We start from the raw sequence: 21977 nt of genomic DNA on the forward strand, positions 1-21977 counted from the left end.
TAATACATTTAAGAGCTGTAAGTTATCCATCGCAGTAGAAGTGGTGCTTAAGTCATGTTGCCCCTGTGACTTAGTTGTTGTCTGACCGGTTGTAAATGTATCACATTGGTTTAAAGTAACCCTGATACTGCCGTGGTTTGTGGAGATTAAAGACAGAATGTAATACAATGGAGCTCTTTCATGAGGATTATACAGATATTTCAATCACATTTTACTGAGAAAACAAAACATGCCGTCTCTCACAAGTTAACCTTTCAAACTTAAACCTGCTGTAAAATTATTTTTGGCCATCTGGGATCAGCGGAAAAAAAGTTGCGAACACAGCAGTGACATTCACTTCATGGACTGTGTTGTCATTGTGCATACCAAACAACACAACAGTGTCAACCTTAAATGGTTCTTTTGAGGAAGACGTCACACATATTCACAAAGCAAAGAAACAGACTGATAAATATAATTATTAGACAATTAATGTTAACAATACAGCTAACAAGACAACAAAAAAAGTGCAGTAAAGGTAAGATATCGGAGTTCAGTAGGCTTTTGGGTAGCGGCTGTGTTTTAGTCATGTTGTGCTTGTGCAGATTAATCAATAGTGCCTGGCTGACAGGAGAGCTCAAACAGATGGTGTCCACGACATGTAATGTGTTTAAATATGTTCCCCTCAAAGACAGACTTTTGTGAGGATGTTCGAGGGATAGTAACTCAGTGCCAACGATGTCCTGCGCTGTGTTCAAAACACACTGGAGAGCTTTTCTAAAAGCTTCGGGGCAGCTGCTGAACCCGGCTGTTGTGCAGATTGTTGGGGTTGCTCTCTGTGGGGCATCTGGTGCATCATGTTGACTAGCAGCTTTTAGGGGAGGTTGGTTCTCCTAATCTTCCTCTGTTATCTGTTATTGTGCTTCACCGACCAATGCTAAGGTGTTGACAGAACAAGAGAGGTCGCCTGTGATGGTACATCCTTGGAGCCTGAAGCTGGGGAGCCTCTACAAAGCCTTTGGTCTTTTGGTGTTAGAGACCAGAATGCTGAAGGTGCACAAAGTTGTCAACATCTGAACCTCCTCCCTGTATACAGCCTCATTGTTATCTGAAATTAGCTTGATGACTGTCGCACTATCTGCAAACTTAACATTTGTGTTTGAATTGTGGATGAGTTGGTCATGCATGAATAGTGCAAAAAGGAGTGGGCTAAGCATGCAGCCCTGGGGGACGCCAGGGCTCAGGGTCAGGATGGAGGATAAGTGCTTGAATAGCCTGATAATCCGGGGGTAGCTGATGAGGTAATCCAGTATCCAGTTTTTGAAAGGAGTTAGTCCTAGTGAGTGGACTTTCAGCTTGTTTGGTGTGATGGTATTAAATGCAGAGTTCAATCAGATCAGATCATAATGACAAGTTGACATTGCAAACTTTTCAGCAAACGGTTGCCTATTAATGCAACCAGTAGTTCGATGGTAACAGCAACTTTCATTTTAAGTAATGTTTCGGCAACATGGCAAATGTCAGCCAAACATTCCCTCTCTTTTAGTTGTTCAGCTTTATTCTCCAACAAATCCTGAAGAGAATATATGGCTCTGTAGATGATAAATGATCCACTATGTTCACCAACTAGTCGCTAACTGTGTCTGTCTGGTGCGTGGTGCTGTGCAGGTAATGTACAGTACGTTTTCAGGGCTTTTTCACTCAAAACAACTGCCTTACGGAGATGGAAATGACACCATTAGAGCAGTGAGCATGAACCAAAAACAATAACGTTGCAATACGAACAGCTAAACAATGAGCTGAAACTCACGATGATGCTTCATTAACCCTGAAGGGAGCAGATTCTGTTTATCATTCTTTGTAGTCTCGGAGGCCACATTTTTCACATGATGACATTGTTCTCACTTTGTCATTAGACTGGTTTTTGTGAAACATCAGTTATAGCCACAATAAGTAAAGTCAGAATCAGCAAGAGAATGCAGCTCTGACCTGTTGTAGAGGAGGATGTCAGGGGTCCAGATCTGGTCTGAGGGGAATCTCAGGTTCTGGACACCAGGGTAGCTCTCTGTATTCCAGCTCAGGTAGATGTCCGTCCAGTACTGAGACAGTTAGAGAGAGAGATTATTTCTTAAGACTTTGCACATTTCTGCACGGACTACTTTGGCTCAAATCTTTTGGGGTAATTTTTGCCTGTTGGCGTTAAGTCCATTAACTATCTAATTGGCTGTCACTCTCACTTTCTCCTTGAATCAATTGATTAAATTAATGATAATGCACCATTTTTATAAGTTTGACTCACCAGCTGCAGCCAGGCGTTGGTCATTAGCACTTGGTTCTTCTCATCCTGAGGGCAGAAACAGAAAAAAGAAGAGAGAAAGTTTTGTCTTTTGTGTAAGAGGAGACAACCAGAGCAATCAATATTTAATAGAGTGGAGGAGGCCTTTGTCATTATCAAGTCAGTCGAGCTATTTTGCATATTTTAAGTGTAGTTCTGTTGGGGCGCTGGTTCAGCTCAGGTGGGAGAGCAGGCGCCCCATGCACAGAGGCCACAGTCCTCTACGCACTGACCGCAGGTTCAACCCCCCGTCTGCCAATCATTTGGTGAATGTCATCCCGCCACTCTCTACTGCTTACATTTCCTGTCTCTCTTCAACTGTCAATAAAGGAAAAAGCCAAAATAATAATCTTAACATTAAAAAAAGTGTAGTTCTGTTGAATGGTTGCAGAACAGTAAAAGTACAGAGGGTCCTAGTGGATTTAAACAATGGCAGTCAGCAGTGAAATGGTGGGCTGGCACCAATAAATGTAAATAATAAAAATCACAGAATAACATTTACTAAAAAAGTTTGAAGCATTTGGAAAACTATTCTTCTTCTTTTCTAGGTTCAGGGGGAAATTAGCATTTCTGTAAGCATCCAAAATTTAGCTCCAAGTGCACAGTGAAAAAAGCGAAACAGGAATACTGCACGGGTTCTTTGATAGAGAGGAGAGGAGGGGAACGTACTGCATCTGTTTATCCGTTTATCTCTCTCTGTCTCATTTTGTCCTTTTTCTGAGCTTGGAGTTGAAAATGCTCGCACATATGGCGAACCCTTCTATAATGCCTTTTTCTGAGTGCAGATGACCCAGATGATCGAGCAAAAGTCACAGCTGAAAGTAATTATTGTCTCTTCAGGGATTTCAATCACCCCAGTGGTTTGTGGTGTGTCTGTGCGTCTGTGTGTGTGTGTATGGTTGTGTGTTTGCAATTTGTTGAAATGATGAAAAAAAGGATTGTGGATCGAATAACATTTATAGCTTGAATATAATAACTTCACTCACCTATTCAAGGTCAGATCAGCAGAAAGCCTGCAGCAGTTTGTGGGTAGTGAGCGTACACACACAATATAGACAGACTTCACCTTTCTCCTTAAACGTTAAATATTTATTAAAAAGGCATTCTACTGCACAAATGTCATTCTTATAACTTATTTATATTAATGTGTTCAATGTTTTCTATTGTTTTCACTGATAAAGGCATAATGCAAGATCAGTTAGGGAGCAGTGCAAATCAACATGAGTATATTGTGATGTACAGAAGCCCTTAGCGAACGTGCATCCGTACATTTTATTTACTCCGTTTTCCCGTGATAACGAGTCATTTTCAGTCGTATTCTGGGGATCTTGACTTTTCTATCACGTCATCTCGAGACAACGACTCAGCACGGCTGTAACGTCAGATGATCATAACTCGTGTCCCCAGAGTTGTTACTTAACTTGCATCATTAGTGTGGGGCAATGACAGCATGGCATGTCTGGTCTGTAATATCACAGTGACCAGCCTGTTGTTTTGTTTTCCAGATCGCAGGATACTTATCCTGTTATTACGAGAAAACCAGCACAAAAAACAAAACAAGCCAAATTAATCCGTTATAATGGGAAAACACAGCTTCGTTTTCCAGAGATAACGAGTAAAATAAGTCGAGATCTGACTCATAATCACGGGAAAACTGAGTAAATAAAATGTACGGATGTATGTCCGCTAAGGGCTTCTGTAGTTGTGTGCGTTTGTGTGCCTCTTTTATCAGGAGTCTGTGTTTTTTATTGAACTGATAAAGAGGGGAATTGGTCTAAAATATGCGAGAATAAATAAACCAGTTAGTTTTAGTTTTTTTACTTTAATTTCATTGTGATGGAAACATGAGTTACAGTTTTATAGCACACCACCTGGCACATCAATTACTGTTACGTGAAAGTAATCAATCGCAGGAACTGACACAAGGAATTATAAGGGGTTTTTAAATTTTTTATAAAACAATCATCATTCATTTCAGTATATTCAAAACTCAGCTGCCTGTCTGCTCACCCACTCACCCACCAGAGATCCTTGAAAACCTCCACTGGCTCCTCATGCAACAAACAATCCAGTTCAGAATCCTTCTCATCACCTACAAGGCTCTCCACAACCGAGCCGCCTCCTTCCTCGCTGACCTCCTTCACCAACACACTCCCACCTGCAACCTCAGATCCACCGACGCCATCCTCCTCACCCCACTCACCTGATCCAAGTGCCGGGCTTTGGGGGGGGACAGAGACTTCTCCACTGCTGCCCCCTCCCTCTGGAACTCTCTCTCCCCCCAACACCTCAGACACTCTGCCTCACTCCCCTCTTTCAAAACTGTTCTCAAAACCCACCTATTTGTGATTCCTCGTTATATTATTGTTGTAACTGCTTTCTTTTATGTACATAAATATTCAATTGTAATTTTGTGAACCGACTGTTTTACACTGTTTATTGCTTTTACTGTCTCTGTTATTGTTTTTTAAAAGGTTCCTTTGAGTAAAGCGCTATACAAATAAAAAGTATAATTATTATTTTGGGCAGCACATTAGCAGCTTGACTGGAGGATACAGGAGGAAGAAGCTACTTGCTGAGAGATGATTTAAGTGGACTGAAAGGCGTCTTTTTTAACTGTAATTCAGTCAATTTGATAATGTTGAATGAGCATCCTTGTTATGCCCCAGAAACACTTACATGCGTCCACACTAGTGTATCATTTATAAGCATCTGAACTGATGGCAGGAGTAAATCCCACCTAAGCTGTAATTGCTTGCTCAAGGTGTCTGTGAGATACATCCATTTACCTCCACAACCCAGTGTGTAAATTAGATTATTTGTCCAATTGGCTTGCACATTTTGGAGGCTCTGGAGAACTTGAGTTAATCATGCATCACCATCCTCCTCCTCTGAGACAAATAAGACAACAACAGCTACCAGGAACAAGGACAAACAACCCTATAATCGTCCCTTTGTGTAACGCATGAGGCCCTTTGGGAACAACACAATCGCATAGGAAAAAACCTGGTATATCTGTCTGTTCTGACAAATGAGAGCAGACATCTGGCTGGTATGAAACTCAGTGAGTTTCACATGTTATCACTTCCCTCTTCCCTCAGTGGGCAGCTGACTGATACATTAACATACAGCTTCCAAAGTGTCTCAAAGGGTTTTGGTCCTCTGCGATGGCTAATGAGTCAGGGCTTCATGTGAGATTCATCAGAGCAGCAATTTTTAGAATTAGACCTGGAGAGATTTCTGGGTCGCCGTCTGGAGGGCAGAGGAAGGGATGGTAATATTCATAAATTGTGAATGCGTCAGGGATGTCACAATCAGGTAGACACAAAGTACTACCAGGACACACGCCCTTGGGGAGAGTTTGTCACCTCTTATCTGCTGTCGAGACAACACGAGGAAATGTGGATCAGGAAAGTAAATACGCAGTGTTTACACCTCCCTGCAGGAGAAAGACACTCAGCGGGCATTCGCACAGAACACAGCCCTGTTAAAGCAAAGAGGCAGAAAGTCCCTGTGATTTAACATATTAATCTGTATGCAGGCTTATCAGGCGCAAAAACACTGTGCAATAATTAATAATGCACACAAAGGGGATTTTACAACTCGTGAAAGTTACCACAGCAGCTACTTTATCTTTTGTCACAGGAGTTTCAAGGTAAACAGGAAAAAAAATTACAATCACGCAGCAAAGTAATCTACCAGGAGTTTGTGCCCGCATGTATTTGAGCGGCGACCTCAGTGCTTTGCTGGAAGATGTTGTGTTGCTGCAAAATATGAGCCGGGTTCCTTCCCACCCTGCTTCAGTGGAGCAGGAAAATAACAACTACGCTCAGCCAGCTTTCCCTTGATGAATAAAGATTAAAACAATGGAACACTGACAAGGAAAAACATACTACGAGTCAGCTGAGGTAAGACGCAGCCAGTAGACTTTCAGGAAGGAAATTACCTTGTGAACAGTAAAGAGGAATGTATTGAAGTTCTGATTGTGTCTCTGTGTGTCATATACGACTATAATTATTATGTGTTCCAGGCCAGAGCAGAGGGTCTGTATGTAACAGGAGTAAAACAGCAGAAGACCACAAAGCTGCTGCTGGATGTGTCACTTATTCCACAGATACCGACAGCTTCACACACGGACTGAAAACACTAGCTGACATAAAGTCATGTTATCGTCGTGTTTAAGGTTCTTCACTCTGCTTTCTTTTCTCTATCATACATTATTATTTCAGAGTAGTATGTATGTTTTTAGAGTTCTTCCAATACAGATACCAGCATCACTATTGGCCTCTGATACTGCCTTAAATGCGGTATCCGGTATTGGTGACTTTGTCAGTCAATGCACAGATCCGATACCTTAACCAATTAGCCCCCAGGTTTCAGGTAGGTAATCTCATGACAATATTGGACAACAACAGTGTGGGCTAGCAGATGGTGTGATGTGTTTTACCACCAGTATTATGAATTTAGGAAGGCAAGGTAGTAAAAGTGAGTCTCAAAGTGCTAATCTCGAAGATTTTTGTTCTATTTGGCGGCACCTATGGCGAAAAAGGGTAATTGCACTTCCCAGATATCCAGACAGTGTTGCATGTGTGACGTCCACGGTTGGCTCTGGTTGAAACTCTTGATTTTCCTCGCTGACGGTCGCTTTCCTTTTTAGACTGTTTGCCTTCATCTGAGCGTCGAGTTTGTTTCTCTTTCTTTGGATTTTCACTTATTTTTGAAGTTGTATCTGTAGTCATCGATCTTTTCTTTGTTTGTTCAGCCATAGTAGATTACTGTTTACTCGCAACGCTTGCAGGGAGGGAAAGCAGCCTCTTAGCTCCGCCTACCCTCTCTGGCAGACCAACCACTGCTGGCTGATGGAAAACACGTCACTAACTGGGCACCGCTTGGGATTTTTTTCCAATAAGTCACACCAGACACTCAGTTGGTAATATTGCAAATGCAAAGGCTTTCATCAGTGGGCCATAGGCTCAGTCACCATTGTGTTAGCTCATTCGGTGATAGATAGAGACTTAACAGACATTTATTTACTTGAAAATCTTCGAGATTATTACTTTAAGGCATTTCTTAAAGCAGTCAAGAGATTCTGCTGTTCTTATAAGTGATGGGTGGCTCGTGATCGTGGGATGGTTAATAGCCCTTGATCAGACAATCTGAGGGGCCTAGCTGTACTGTATGTGGATATGAGCTCTGTAATATAGCTCGGAGCGAGGCCATGAAGGGCTTTAAATACCATCAATCTTGTAAGGGATTCAGTACTGAATGGGGAGCCAGTGCAGGGATGATAGTATGGGTGCAATGTGTTCCCTTTTTCTCCATCTGCATAGGAGTCTGGCTGCAGCATTCTGAACAATTTGTAAGCGAGTAGAGGCCTGGTTGATACCAAAATATAAATATTTGGAGTAGTCAAATCGTGAGGATATAAAGGCATGGATGACTTTGTGCATATGTGCAATAAGAATGTCCTGAGTTGAAAGAAGCTGGATTTGATGACTGTGCAAATTTGTTTTCAAATGTCAGGTTATTATCGAATATTATTATAAGTCATAAGGTCTTATGTGATCGGATAGATGATTGAGAGATTGGGCAATGGTGCTTGTGGAGTTTGGTGGGTGGAACACTATGATCTTTTGTTTATATTTAGTTGTATTATCGTTGTTTTGTACAGTTTTGTGTTGATAATTTGAACTGCACTAGTGTTGGAGGGGTACCCGGTGTTGGTCAACAGGTATCAGAATCCACATCAGGAAGGAAAATAATGGTATTAGAGCAAGACAATTCTTTTTTCATCCAGTCAATGCAACATTGTGATTCTGACCCCAACACACGGTAAGCTGTGTTGGGGATGAATTGTGCTGATTGTGTTGTGGCACTTAGGCGACCTTGTAATCGCCACTTACAAAGTCTCCCGTAATGTGGTGCTAAATAATGCAAGTGTCCAGGCACAATTCCACTTCAGATTTCCATTAAACAACACACAGCTTTCCCAACAAAACACACACTTCCACATGCCGCCACATTCCCTACAAACACATACACACACACTTAAGAGTGAATGCCCTCCGTCTCACCACGTCTATGATCTGCAGCAGCGTGAGGCCCAGCTCCACCAGGATGGCAGCGGAGTCGTTGACCACAGGTCTCTCCAGTCGGTTGTAGTTAGCCATCAGCTCCTTGTACAGCTTCCTCTGGTGCTCTCCCTGCAGGGATCCTGAGGGAAACAGAAACAAGAGGATGCATGGTTACTCCAATAAAGCCACCAATAAGGGCATCTTTGAGACTATTTTGTCAAACATAACAAACTGTTACCACATGTTTATCTCAAAATTGCAACCCTCCAGTCACTACTGATAGCTTAAGAAGGTCACTCCTTGATTTATGGACGCAGGGAGTGCCGTCTGCTTTTAAAACCGTGAATCCAGCGTTGGATTGATGAGCTTCCAGAGCAGGATTATGTTTAAAAAAGCCATCAGTTTTTTTGGCTTTGGTTATCCTTTGCTTGCAAATTGTACTTTGGAACACATTCTTGTGTACTGGGGCTGAATTTTAATCCAAAAAGTAGCTTTAATGGCATTCATAACCTTTTAACCTTTCTTTGCTGGCACCAGCCTGCAGGCAGATTATATTTTACCTGGTGGAGTTTCACACACGCTGCCATATAAGGTCTCTATTAACTCTGTACGGTTGTGCCAACACCTCCCTGATTCGCACAATACACGCTGCAAATTGCCCTTCGTATGAACAATGTACAGGAGGGAGGTGTGTTGTTCAGCGGAAAGTTTGGATGAATAATGTATAAACAAACATGTGCTGACATCTGCGTTTGCATCCACACACACACACACTTCCACACACACACATCCACACACACAGAGGGGCAGGACTGTGTGGTGGTGTAGTCGTAAGGTCCAGGATGATTAGAATGATGTGTTTGTTGGCCCGACTCTCATCACCATTATTGATCCTCTCTGGCTCACCTTCCACGCACATTTAGCACTTCCTGTTTGTCCCAAAATAAAGGCAGACAGTGACACAGAAACCCACGCACGCACACACAATCAGAATACAATTTTAATGACCTTGGATTCACTGATCACATTGTGTAACATTTTTTGCATCAAGTCATTTGTTGTACTCTCATTTCCAGCTTCCCGTGCTCGTTATCTAAGTGGTTGGTGCTCCTGTGAATGTGTCCACACTGCAGCCACAAGAGGCCTTCAGCAGTTTCTTTTAATGATTGGGGGCTGCTGCAGTGTCAAAGCACAACGCCTTAAATGTTCAACTGTGAGTGATTAAAATGACAGGCTGATTCAAAAGAACATCTCTTTTTACACCGGATAAGAGCTTTGAAGTGGTTTTGTAGAGCCAACTAGCTGGAGGATCTTTCTGAATGGTAGGTATGAAATCATGACAACAAGACAAGTAAGAAGCATATGAACCAGGAGTACACACACTTCAGCATGTCAAATATATTTGTAAAAGCTGCACTCTGTTAAAAACACCATCCATGCACACAAACTGCAGACGATAACAGCAGAACAAACATAAAAAAAAATAATACTTTAGAGTACATAAACAACCTGTCACTCATATCAAATGTGCTAAAGTGGTCACCCATCATGCAAAAACAGTATAAGGACTCCCTCATTTAAACACACTCTGGACAATGCAGGAACAAGTGAAAGAAAGAGAGAAAAAACGACCATCTGAGAGAGAGGAGGGAGCTCTACAACCCTGTGAGGAAGAGAGGAGTGCGCCTTTGGCCCGGCGCGGTGTTGATTGGCCCATTAAGGCTGTAATGAGAAGAGTTATGGTGGGACTGAGCCCGAGGTCGGAGTCAGAGGAGCTACGAGAAGCTGCTCGGCACAGCAGAATCCCTCCGACTGCTCAGAAGAAACCACACACACGCAGACCTTATCCTCTCTATCCATGCATCTGTCTACCAAACTAACTATTATATCCTTGGATCCACATTCAAATATATATTTCATCCCTTATTCTATTTCTGTCTTTAACAGGTTTGTATGGACACATGCACAAGTGCTCTAACGGCTGTGGCTCTCACAGCCTCCGCAAAGAGAATAATACAATCTCAACAAATCACTGCACAACAACACACAGTCGTAAATCTGTCCATCTATGCGGAGTCATTTGCATACACACAAATTCAACTACAGCCGCATCTACAGCTGCTCTCGTCCCTCCGCTGCGCTTTATTACTGTGAATTGTCAACCGAGGTTCAAACAGACAAAACTAAACTAATGAAGTCAGTGAGGAAGGATCGAACGCTTCGTCTCCGTCGCTGCTCGTCTCATAAAGCCGTGTTTGGAAGGGATTAAATAATCAAATAAACTAAACCTCTGTGCCAACTTTAATTTGCAAGCAAACGTGTGCGGCATACACCAGGGATGATGGGATACATCTATTAGCGGGGTTTTTTCAACCTGCTCACTAATGAAGCTGATATGAGAAGCTGGCAGGGAGATATCATTTTCCAATCACAGCGAGGGACATCAGCAAACAAACTGGAACAGAGGGAGGGGAGCGAGTGGAGGTCGGAGGGAGAGAGGATGATTTGTTGTTTGTTCATTCTTCTCTCCGTTTTTTCCCCCTGAGCATGATGGGTAAGGATTTCCTCCGAGCAGGAACGTAAAAAGGGCGATCAAATGTCAGGAGACATACATCTTTGTTTTAGATGGATTCAGCGTGTGTGACATTGTAATAATCATTAGCGAGGGATATTTTAAAAAATAGTCCCTTAATGATGCATTTAACCTTTGACCTGAACCACTCTCCTTAGTCTTCATTACATGTCACTTTACTGGAGATGTTTTGACCTTTAAGTGTCTAAAAACACTCGCAAACAAAGACGTTCTTCACTTCACTTTGATGAAGAGAGCGTCCAGATGAGTGTGTTTGTGTGTTTTACCCACACATGCTAACAATAAGCAGCTGAAGTAGATCAATACTCCATCAGCCTCCTGCGATGACAAACATATTGGTCATTTCAGTAAAATGTCAGGGGTCAGCAGGGGGTCTTGTTCAGGTCCACGAAAAGGTCACTTATTAGTGGAGCTGTCCAAATGAGCAATTAGGAGTAAAACCGTAAAACAACAAACACGTCCATTATATTCTAACAACCTGATACCTTAACACCAAACTCTAAAGGCTTTAGCTTAGGCAAGAGACAGAAGTAGGCAGCATTAAAAGAAGCAACCTCAACCATCAAAAACATTATTGAATGTCGAGTCTGATGTTGTCACCAGAAACTAAATCCTTACTCTCCCACAGCCCTCTCAAGGAAAGTCATGTAGGAGCTCTGCTGTGAAGCAGCTCGGTCCACCGCAGCAGGAAAAAGAAGCGTAGTTTCTTTGAGTGGAAGGTTGAGTTGTTGCAAAAACTACAGAGCTCACTCATTCTGTCCTGGTTAAGAGCTTAAAATTAGACAGCATTGTGTGTATAAAGAGACGGTTCAGTCGATATTGGTTGAAGTCTATAATACTTAAAGATACAATCTTGAAGATTTTCATTTAAATAAATGTCTGTTAAGTCACTATCTATCACTGAGTGAGGTAACACAATGGTGATGGAGCCTATGGCCCACTGATGAAAGCCTTTGCATTTGCAGTATATAGTGTTATTATAGACTGGGTGTCTGTGGCGACATTTGTAGAAAAAATCACAAGCGGCGCCCAGTTAGTGACACGTTTTCCATCAGCCAGCAGTGGTTGGTCTGCATGAGAGGGTAGGCGGAGCTAAGCGGCTGCTTTTCCGGTCTCTGCAAGTGGTGAGAGTAAACAGTAATCTACTATGGCTGTACAGACAAAGAAAAGATCGAGGACTACAAATACAACTTCAAAAGTGAAAATCAAAAGAAAAAGAAACAAACTCGACGCTCAGATGAAGCAAACAGTCTAAAAAGGAAAGCGACCGTCAGCGAGGAAAATCAAGAGTTACAACCGGAGCCAACCGTGGACATATGGATATGTAGGAAGTGTCCTCCTGCAATTACCGTTTATCGCCAGAAGGTGCTGGAAAAGAGAACGAAACTGAAATCTCCGAGATTATATCTTTAAGTTAAAGATACCTATGAAGAAACGGGAGGTTTAGCAAATGATTAGACCGATGTGTATTCGCAGAGAAAGGCGGCTTCTTTGAGGGAGCTCATGAAAAAAGTTGTTAAGAGTTGTGAGGAAGATTCTGCTGAGGGAAGGGCTTCTCCCTTCATAAAAACAGGCATTAATAATAGATAATAGTTGAATCAAACATCTAGCGCAAAATATCGTCGTCCTGACTCGTGCAATACAATTATCAACAGGCTGGCATCAGATAGTGATATTTGAATTTATGAATATATGACGCTCTAACCAGATTTCTCAGCGATTTTGACTTTCACTACTTCACGACCCCTCGTGGTGGCACATTATATCATTGTCTTGCGATATGTAAATTATTACAGAATCGCTGTACCGTGATATTATCGTTATTAGAGGCCATGCATCGAGCATCGTATCGTGAGTTACCCTGCGATTCCCTCCCCTAGTATCAACAGAGTGACCGAGGCATGATTTAACGCCTCAGCTGTATGAACATGACTGGAACATAATATTCAGCTGATTTCCAAACAGCTGTGACAGAGCCGGTGAGGTGAAGCATGAATGAAACAGCTGAGGCCTCGACTCGAATTGATCACTGTTCAAAGCATTTCTCTTAGTCAGTAACCAACTATTGACATTTCTCTCCTCATCAATGAGAGGTTTAACTTTCTTCTCTTGAACTTTATGAGCGCTAAAGGCCTGACATGGGTTTGTTCTGGGGTCAGGACCAGACAGAAACACGGGTGTGGATACAGCCCAACAGAACGATGCCAGAGGTCAGAACATGTGACTTTACATCATGTTTTTGATTGCACATGTTGTTCAAGTGACTGGGTTTATACATTTTATTAAACTGTTACAACTTTGATGTTGTGTGTGTTCAACCTTGTCTACACTGTACACATTAACCTACTCACTTCTATAGCACTCTGAGGTAGCCCCTCAGTTCCTGGATGTCTGCATATCAAATTAGTTTTAGTTTAATAAGCAGAGTCAGACAGCTTCTGGGCACCTCAGGGACCCTGAGGGCAGCAGCACCCTGCGGGACCTTTTACTTCAGCTTGGCAGAACCCAACAAAATATTAATACATTGCACATATTCACAAAGTCTCCTGTGAGACGAAGCCAATTTTCTCTTTGTGGGTTTCTCGACATCAACATTTATTGAAAGAATATTGGACCTGAAAGCTCTTGTGCAGATAATTGTGAAGGAGAATCGGGAGGAAATGAAAAATGTGAGAGAAGAAGAAGAGATGTAAATGTGTCTTTCTGTATGCAGCATGCTTTGTGCTCGCTGGTGGTGAGACAACCAACCATCCAACGTCCAACAATTTGTCACCCTGCTTTAAATCAGTCCATACTTGGAGAGGCTCCAGCCCCTGATGTAAAGGCTTGGAGCCATTCAAATACTCAGGGCATAAATAATGTGGTCTGTGTTTTTGGAAAGGAAGCTGCTGTTTCTGATAGGATTAAAATAATTGACAATATCAGGACAGAAGCATGGTTAGAGGAAATTCATGCTGACAATACTACTACGTCAGGACGGGACAGCTGCAGTCATGAATACAAGTAAAGGATCATTTTGCTTAGCATCAGCTTAAAGGGAACATTTCCATACTGTACCGTGTGCAACGTATGACTAGAATGAAATTACACACACGTGGCCGCTCTGTATAAATGTGAAAGATGGGAAGACTGAGAAGATTTCTTCTGTGTTCATCCAGCAGTGGTCAGACGGCCAGAGAGTAGGTGGAAGGAGTGCACAGTGTTCTCTGGTCTCTGCTGAGTTCCAGGTAAAAAGTTACTGAGTGAGCTCCACCAGAACACACCTACACTTATTGCAATATGTGCCCGCAGAGAAAACAAAACTGAGAAGGCCAACACTAATACTTTAAGTTTAAAGTTTATGCTTGTTAATCTAATTTTGAATGTTTTAACTCAGGCCTGTGTTTTCTAGTTACACTTTAAGTTATTTTGTCCTTAAATCTATAAAATTGTGCATTCAATAATGTGGGCGTGTTCTCGCACGAGAGAGTGAGAGTGAGCTTCTGGTGACGAAGAGCCCAGGAGGAGGGGCCCAGTTTGAATGTGTTGTTGACAAAATGCAAGGAAATCCTAACTTATTATACCTTTAATGTACACACTTTATGAAGCATCAACCTATATTACAAAGGCACATCTTTTTAATGCATTTAGCATCAAAAATCCGACTGAATAAGTTACAATTCTGTATAAAGAAATTCTCTGCTTTCTCAGTGTTGTTAATTTAACTTTGACATTAATGAACGGACGGACAGATGGACCAGGTGAGACAAATGTGTAGCTCACAGCTGAGTGAGATCGTGTGTTACAACAAAGTTGTCATATGTAAATGTAATAAGCTATATAAGGGGAACATCAGGAGCACATTCCTTCCCTCCTTCCGTCCTCCCTCTCAAGCTTTCCACCTCTAATCTCAATTATTTCCACCTCTTTTCCATCTCATATTAAACCCACTGCAATTTTTGCAATGCTCCCCTTCTTTGCGATTATACAGCACATTTTTCATTATCTACATTTCAACTGCCCTTATCTCGCGCTATCAGAAGCTTGATTCCTTTACAAGCCTTTCAGAATCTTATGATATCCCCTCTTTCTAAATGTCCCTCTCTTGTTTCCTCCTTCTTATTCTGCCTTGTCCTAAATTTGCATTCACTTTTTCGCCTTCAGTGTTCTTGTTTTATGCGCGATAAAGAAGCGTATTTTAAAGCTGATTAAGCTGTGAGGCATTAAACAAAAAGCTTGACAAGCGTGGTCATGATCAGTGCTTCCACCAGTTAGCATCATGTTGGGATCTTTTTTCTGGAAAGTCCCTGAAGGTAGCTAACAAGTGTGAACCGTGAAGTCATAAATATAGGTTGGTATTTTTTTTCCACAGGTAAATACCCAAGCACATTATTACTTTCTCTCCTCCTCTCTCTCTCTCTCTCTGTGTCACACTCTCTCTCTCACACACACATTAACATAAACTGAGAAATTCAGCTCGGCAGTTCCGTCCCATCTGAATATTTTGAGTGGGTCAGTGCGTTCAGATGAGCTTTCCAAACACACTCATCAGACACAGGCTATCCAAACACAGACAGCCTGAGGGACCCATTCTCACTCGCTCTCTCTATCACACACACAACAGACACACACCTATAAAAAAACAAACGGGAATGCTATTTTTGGGCAAAGCACTAAATGACCACCTCTTACATCAGGGTGTTTTAGGGCCTCTGATGAGCCCGGCTAAAGCCGTCCAGGCTGAGCCGCTGCTCAACGCACATACACACACACACACACACTTTCAGCTATTAGGATGAAAGCATGCAGAGGAATGATCACGGCTTTGTTCCTCAGTCTCTTCTGCCAAGATAAGCTTCCATACTTATGAAGATAAGGTCATCTATTATCATGTAAGACAGGATCTTAGCACTACTATGCTTTTGGGAAATCCAGAAATGATGTCACCAAACATGTGTGGAAGGAACGATTGGAAGTTACAGAGGCTATTAGTTGATTAAAAACTAATCAATGGCATTTTTATGTTCAGCATGTGGTTAGCGTACACAGACTTAAAACATGATTGAAAAGCGAAGCTTCAACCACAACGGCTGAAGGCTGATATTTGCTGCTTTAATTACTAATTACTAATGGCAGCCATAAAGAGATCCCTGTTAGTGCAACTCCAATGTTACAGACAGGACAAAATCCAGAATATTCATTCAATACAAATGCAGTTTTAAGTTCAACTAAAGTAAATGTGCAGCGTCAGACAAATCTTGAGGGTATCATCCAAAGATTTCCCCTCTTTGTGTTACTATCCCTCAGACTATAGCTTTGAAAGGAACAAGAAAAAAAAGAAATATAGTTGCTTCACAATGATATTACGTCTTTAAGATAGGTGGGCTTGCTTGATTGACAGGTGTCTCGGCCAATTACATTTACGGTGGTTGCTGCTTAGTCTAGGTTTCAAAACATACCTTCGAAAGAGGGCTGCACAATATATCATTTAACAATTGCAATGTGTGCATGTTCAATAGTCACATCACAGGACGTGCGATTTTGAAGCAAATCAAGTGAAACACGTCACGTTGCGGACCGACTGCATGTGACCAATTCGTCTACACTCGTGTCCCGACTTATTGGGGCAAATTGAGGCGTCTTATCAATCAAGCCAACACCCCACAAGGTGTATTTACTAGATAATATATTTCTAGTAAATGTCTTTAAATGCATGATTACGACATAATGAGGGAGAAAAGCTGTTGCTGCGCATCGCTAGGTATCCCAGCATGCTTTGAGCAGCGGATCGGCTGCTTGCAATACACAATGAATGGGGCAGATTTTTTTGCTGCGTGAGTTCACGTTCAGCGGGTACGCACCCTGAATGGGGCCGGATTTTTGGCAGCGTGAATTTGCATTAATTGTTGATATGAACATGAAAACACGCCTTTATCTGGAATAATTCTCTGTATTTTTTGAAATTGCAATAAATATCGCAGAACAAAACAGTGTTGCAATGTTAGTTTTTTCCAATATTGTGCAGCCCTTCAAAAGCCCATGGGCGACATTTCAAACACATGCCCATGTTTTTCTACAGCTGTGATGTGACTAGTTTAAGCGACTTGCTGGCTAGACAGACTAGTCTGTGGGCAGGATTAACATGTGGCCTCTTGTGTACCTCGGGCCCCTACGGCCCTCAATGATGTAACAGGAATTCTGATGAATAAACAGCGACAACACAACAGAGCTGTGGTGACAGAAAGGTCTGTAAGATAAGAATATAAGTAAGAGGCTTTGAAAAAGACACACCGGCCACTTTAGTTTAGCTCAACATGAATTTATATGCGACATCAAGTTCACTCTTTCGAGGCAAATCCTAAGAAAAAAGTACTGTAAAGCACAGTATAATCTTACAGCAAATGCTGGTAAACATGCTTGCACGACTAATGTATAGTCTATTATTCAGTATGAAACACAACAGGGCAGTGATCCCGTAATTCTTTGGGACAGAGGGACCAGAGTTATAAACCTGGAGGGGGAAAGCACTGCACAAAGAAGCCGCTGAGAGGCCGGCGCTCCCTGAGGGCCCGGACAGTCAACACCAAGACAAACACTACACATCTCGAGCCATTTTGATGCAAATATCTTGTGTTAATGTGCACAGGAGAAACTGAAGGAGAAAAAATAAATAGCACCGCATATACAAGATCGACTGGGGGATGCAGAAAGAGGGACATGATGACTTCTGTTCGGCTGAAGCTGTTACATCTGCTGAATTAAAAGTGGAACAATACAAACACCACAAGTGTTTGTAAATATTGGATAGGCAATTATGATTTACATAAAAAGACATAGTTCCACTGAGGTCTTTAACTAGCAGCAGATACAACATTCAGGTACATCATGCTGCAATTTCACTGGCATTGCATCAAGCTGAAAACCAGCACGTCTGATACAAATGGCAGTCATGCAGCAATCACTCGGGAACATAGGTGACAACCTCACATTAGCGTGTCAACAAGTCCTGAAATATATGTTCTGACTCTGTGTTTCTCACACCTGCACATGGGTGTCCACCTTAAGGCCATCCATCTACCCTTTAGATCATAACCTCGACCTTGAAACCTGCAATAAAACTGTCTGAAAGAAAAACACCCCACGATAACAAGAAACATAAAGGGACTGAAGGATGCAACAAAGAGCATCCGTCTATGTCTGTGCATGTGTTTGTAAAGAGTGCATTACGCCTAGCAGAAACAAGTGTCCTTTAAAAGCCACAACAGGATACTGGTATTGGCACCACAGTTATTGTGTACGGATCTGTTAGTGTCTGCATTCACGTATGTGTGTGCAGCTTACACACCAATCTGCCACTTACTCCAAGCCAGTGTGCATTGATTTAAATTAAGGTCACTTTTTCAATGGTCCAACACCTCATTATTTCACCATCAATCATTTAGAACGAGAATGAGTCAGAGGAGGTCAGCAGTAAAGCGTCCAGATGTTCAGCAGCTTTAAAACCCAACATCTTAACCCAGGTGGCTGGCGTAATGCCTAACCTGTTTAAGAACATACACACCGAGGCAGGAAGACACGGAGAGGGGGGAAGGAGTCGGAGAAGTGATGGGGGTGTTAACAGGAGACGCAAAGATGAGGGAGATAGGATGTAAAAAAAGGGCAGGGTGGAGGAAGAGGAATCGGGTTGGAGGAGGGAAAATGAAAGTGAAGGGAGGGGAAATCTGCGGCCATCCAGGGGTTGTTAAGATGACCTAAATTAAGCAACAAAGCTTCATGTTTGATGCTTGGTTTTTATGAGTAACATTTTGGTTTTACATCTTGTAAGAGACCCTTAAGGCAGACTCGTGAGCGAATAACAGGAGCTAAAACATTCATATTTTCATTCATTAAGTAGTGAATACAAGATGATGTTCATTTGGATTCCTGCTTTTATTCCAGTTTGGTGTTCTTTGTTAATACAGGATAGTTTTAATAAATCAAACACCATATTTATTTATGATTTATGATTCTGTGCTCTTTAATGGGGAATCAGAGAGTAAGTTTGGCTGCTTTGTTTTTAATTACATTTTAGTGTGCAACATGAGTGGGCCTCTGAAACCTGCAACTATTAAATTGAAAAAAAAAGCAGGAGAAGGGCAGCGTGTCTTTGTCAAGAAGTGAAATATAAAATCAGTAATGATGACGGGGAGGTAGAGGAGGTGTCAAGGAGACATGCGGGAGAATGAATAGAGACAGATGAGGGACACTAAAGGAGACCAAGGGGACAAATTTAATAGTGAATCAATTTTACATGAGTGCGTTCAACCCTCTGCACTTTCTGTCGCTGATGGTTTTTACGTCTTTGAGGAACTCTTGAGGTCTCTCCGCCTTCCTCCATAAGAAACATGTGAAATGGATTCCCATTTGCACGTAACACCACTGTATGTGTGTCAATCCATTAACACATATTTTCCAGTATCATGTGACCATCTCCAGTGGCGAGCGGAGATCAGAGCGTATGGTGTTGTGTGTTAATGGAGTTTAGGATGCGTGGAGTCCTATAGGAGAGATTTATAATCTATGGCCGAGAGCTCTGAGCCCTAAAACCACTGGATGTTTAATCCTAATCCAGGAGCTAAGACTTTCACCATGCTGCAACACAGATTGCTTGACCACCACATCAATACTTCTATGCATGTTCAACACAATCCACCGTGTACTGCGTACCTTCAAGAACTTGAACTAAAGGACGCTCCACAGGTTAGTAGCTATCCAAGTCTCACATTTTAAACCTTTACAGTAACTTGAATGTAGCCCAACAGCATCACCTATACCGCCTTAACACATGGCTGAACAAGGGCATAAAAGTCCACTTTACATAAAGTTGATGATTAACGAGCGTACAGTCTGGGAAAGTTGTAACTATTGCTGAGCATGGAAAATTAAAAGGCAGGCACCAGGAAGAGTCTGCACAAGAGAAAGAGAATAAATAAAGAGACAAAGGGAGACATGGAGAGAGATGAGGCGTTGAAATCAAGCAGATATTATTACAGCATCTGTGCCAGGCAATTTCACTCTAACCACTCTGATCCTCTGAACGAGGGTCAGGATAATATAATACATACAAAATGTATTTTTTTGGTACACCTAAATATGGCGCTGTTGAGCCCTTTGCATTAAGTATAACCATTACAAAAATGGGACTAAATTTGTGCAGTCACAATTGATCTAAAATGACAGATTTCAATGTTCTTTTACCAGACTGAGTGTGTAAATATAATATGTTTTTCCCTTCACAGACCAAAGCTGCTCATCAATAAAGGGAATGAGAACATATGAGGCCTGCAAGCTGCTTCTTTAAGCCTCATGCCCAAAGACCCAGGAGCAAACCTGTTCTCCTGCCAAAAGGTCGAACATGAAAAACCATGACACTGAGTAATGAGGAGATCTGTGGCCATGAAAAGTGAGTTGTCTGTTAGCCATTTGGTAGGCACTTGAATGCAACATCCATAAAGGTGAAATCAATCTATCTTCCAAGTTCCAACCATCTATAGCTGTTGTTTCTTTTACATTCATTTCTATTGTTTCTGCAGCAAATTCTCAAAGAGAAACTTCACTTACCAACACCAAAACTTGTTGCCAGATTTTTGTTAAATGTTTGAGGGAGAAACCAACAGAAAAATTCCCACATTTTGTGACTCTGATTCGATGTATTTGCAGGCATTTTACAGGTGACACATACTTCACCCCTACACTATTCCTCTTTGAGCAACACAGTCCATAAATACTGACAGTAAAGTCCTTCTGATCTAGGATGGCATTTATTCTGTCCGTTTTATGCCTCCCTTTAGTTTCAGTCCCTTACATTATTCCCAAAAGACCACTAACTGCATTGGCGTGAAGAGGTTAGGTCTGTGGAAGGTGGCAATTCACACACAGACACAAATACACACACACAGGCTCACTCACACATGAATACATAGAGGGGCTTGAAAGCACATCTTCAGCAAAGCCGCTGTGTCACAAACCGGTAAGTAAACAACCCAGATGTTACAGATGCTGATGCTGATGGTGATGATGATGGGATGGAGCTTAGGAGAGAATTAGAGGCATGCATGCACATCTCATTGCACACGAATGAGCAAACATTAATGCTCATCCTTTTATCATATATAGACAAATGCACGCAAACATGCACACGTGTATAAAAATAACTCCTAGACGAATAAATCATTTTTAACTAATCCGCATTTGTCATTTTAAAAAATGCAGCAGTCAGTGTCAACATTTGGTGGTTCTATAATAAACCAATACAGTGTTTCAATCCAGTGAGGCAAAGAAAAGCAGCATAAATTGCCTCCAACCAAATTCAGGTCTAAATCTTGAATTTAAATTGCAACAGTTTCTAATGCAAAATAACAAGTTGCCTTAAAACCGTTTACTATAATGACGGCAGCAAAGGTAACGATAAAATATTAACTTCGGTCTATAAACTAAAACACACACCAAACCCCTGCACGAAAATGTGCCATTTTATAGTCAAAATCATATTTATCTCAGTCTAAAGTTTCTCATGCACTAACTGCAGGAAGTGCCTTAAAAGGAACAAAACTTAATTCGGCGCGGACCTCAAACCTACCTTTGAAAAGCATGGCAGCACAGATATAAAATCCAACCGAACATGGTCCCCAAAACTTGTGGCACCGCATCCTGGCAGCGCTCAGTAGACTCCGCCGGCCCCCGGCAGCGGGCTCTCTGTGTCGGCTAGACAGGGAATCTGCTCCGACTTGGCGGTGGTGTGAACATGAGGCTGGAGAGAGACGGAGAGGAGACAGTGTGTGAGATGGAAAAAAGACTGACGGTCCAGAATGAGAATAGTGTGGAGTTGAGATTGGCGCGTTCACGTGAAACACATTCCCTCACACAGGGCTGCACGAGGACGCGCATCCGAGCGGGAGATGGCAAGAAATATGGCGGCGCGTGAGTTCACAGGTAAACACAATGCTCTTGAGAGTTGTTTTACATATATAGTTGTGAA

The 21977-nt window shown here is 42.0% G+C and overlaps 1 protein-coding gene across 1 annotated transcript in view; it reads right to left on the reverse strand.

The window, feature by feature from the left end:
• The window catches only part of chrna8 (cholinergic receptor, nicotinic, alpha 8), a 35584-nt gene extending 13936 nt beyond the window's left edge, over nt 1–21648 (reverse strand). The window contains exons 1-4 of the mRNA XM_069669405.1: nt 21579–21648; nt 8389–8528; nt 2279–2323; nt 1969–2078 (exon numbers count right to left, since the gene is read on the reverse strand). Coding sequence (XP_069525506.1) covers nt 1969–2078; nt 2279–2323; nt 8389–8528; nt 21579–21648 — 365 coding nt within the window. The remainder of the gene's footprint in view (nt 1–1968; nt 2079–2278; nt 2324–8388; nt 8529–21578) is intronic.
• Nucleotides 21649–21977: the final 329 nt, after the last annotated feature.

The sequence above is a fragment of the Semicossyphus pulcher genome, unplaced genomic scaffold (assembly GCF_022749685.1).
Source record: "Semicossyphus pulcher isolate SPU_LCO1_2020_fin unplaced genomic scaffold, fSemPul1.0.p SCAF_2, whole genome shotgun sequence".
In the NCBI taxonomy this organism is placed as follows: Eukaryota; Metazoa; Chordata; class Actinopteri; order Labriformes; family Labridae; genus Semicossyphus; species Semicossyphus pulcher.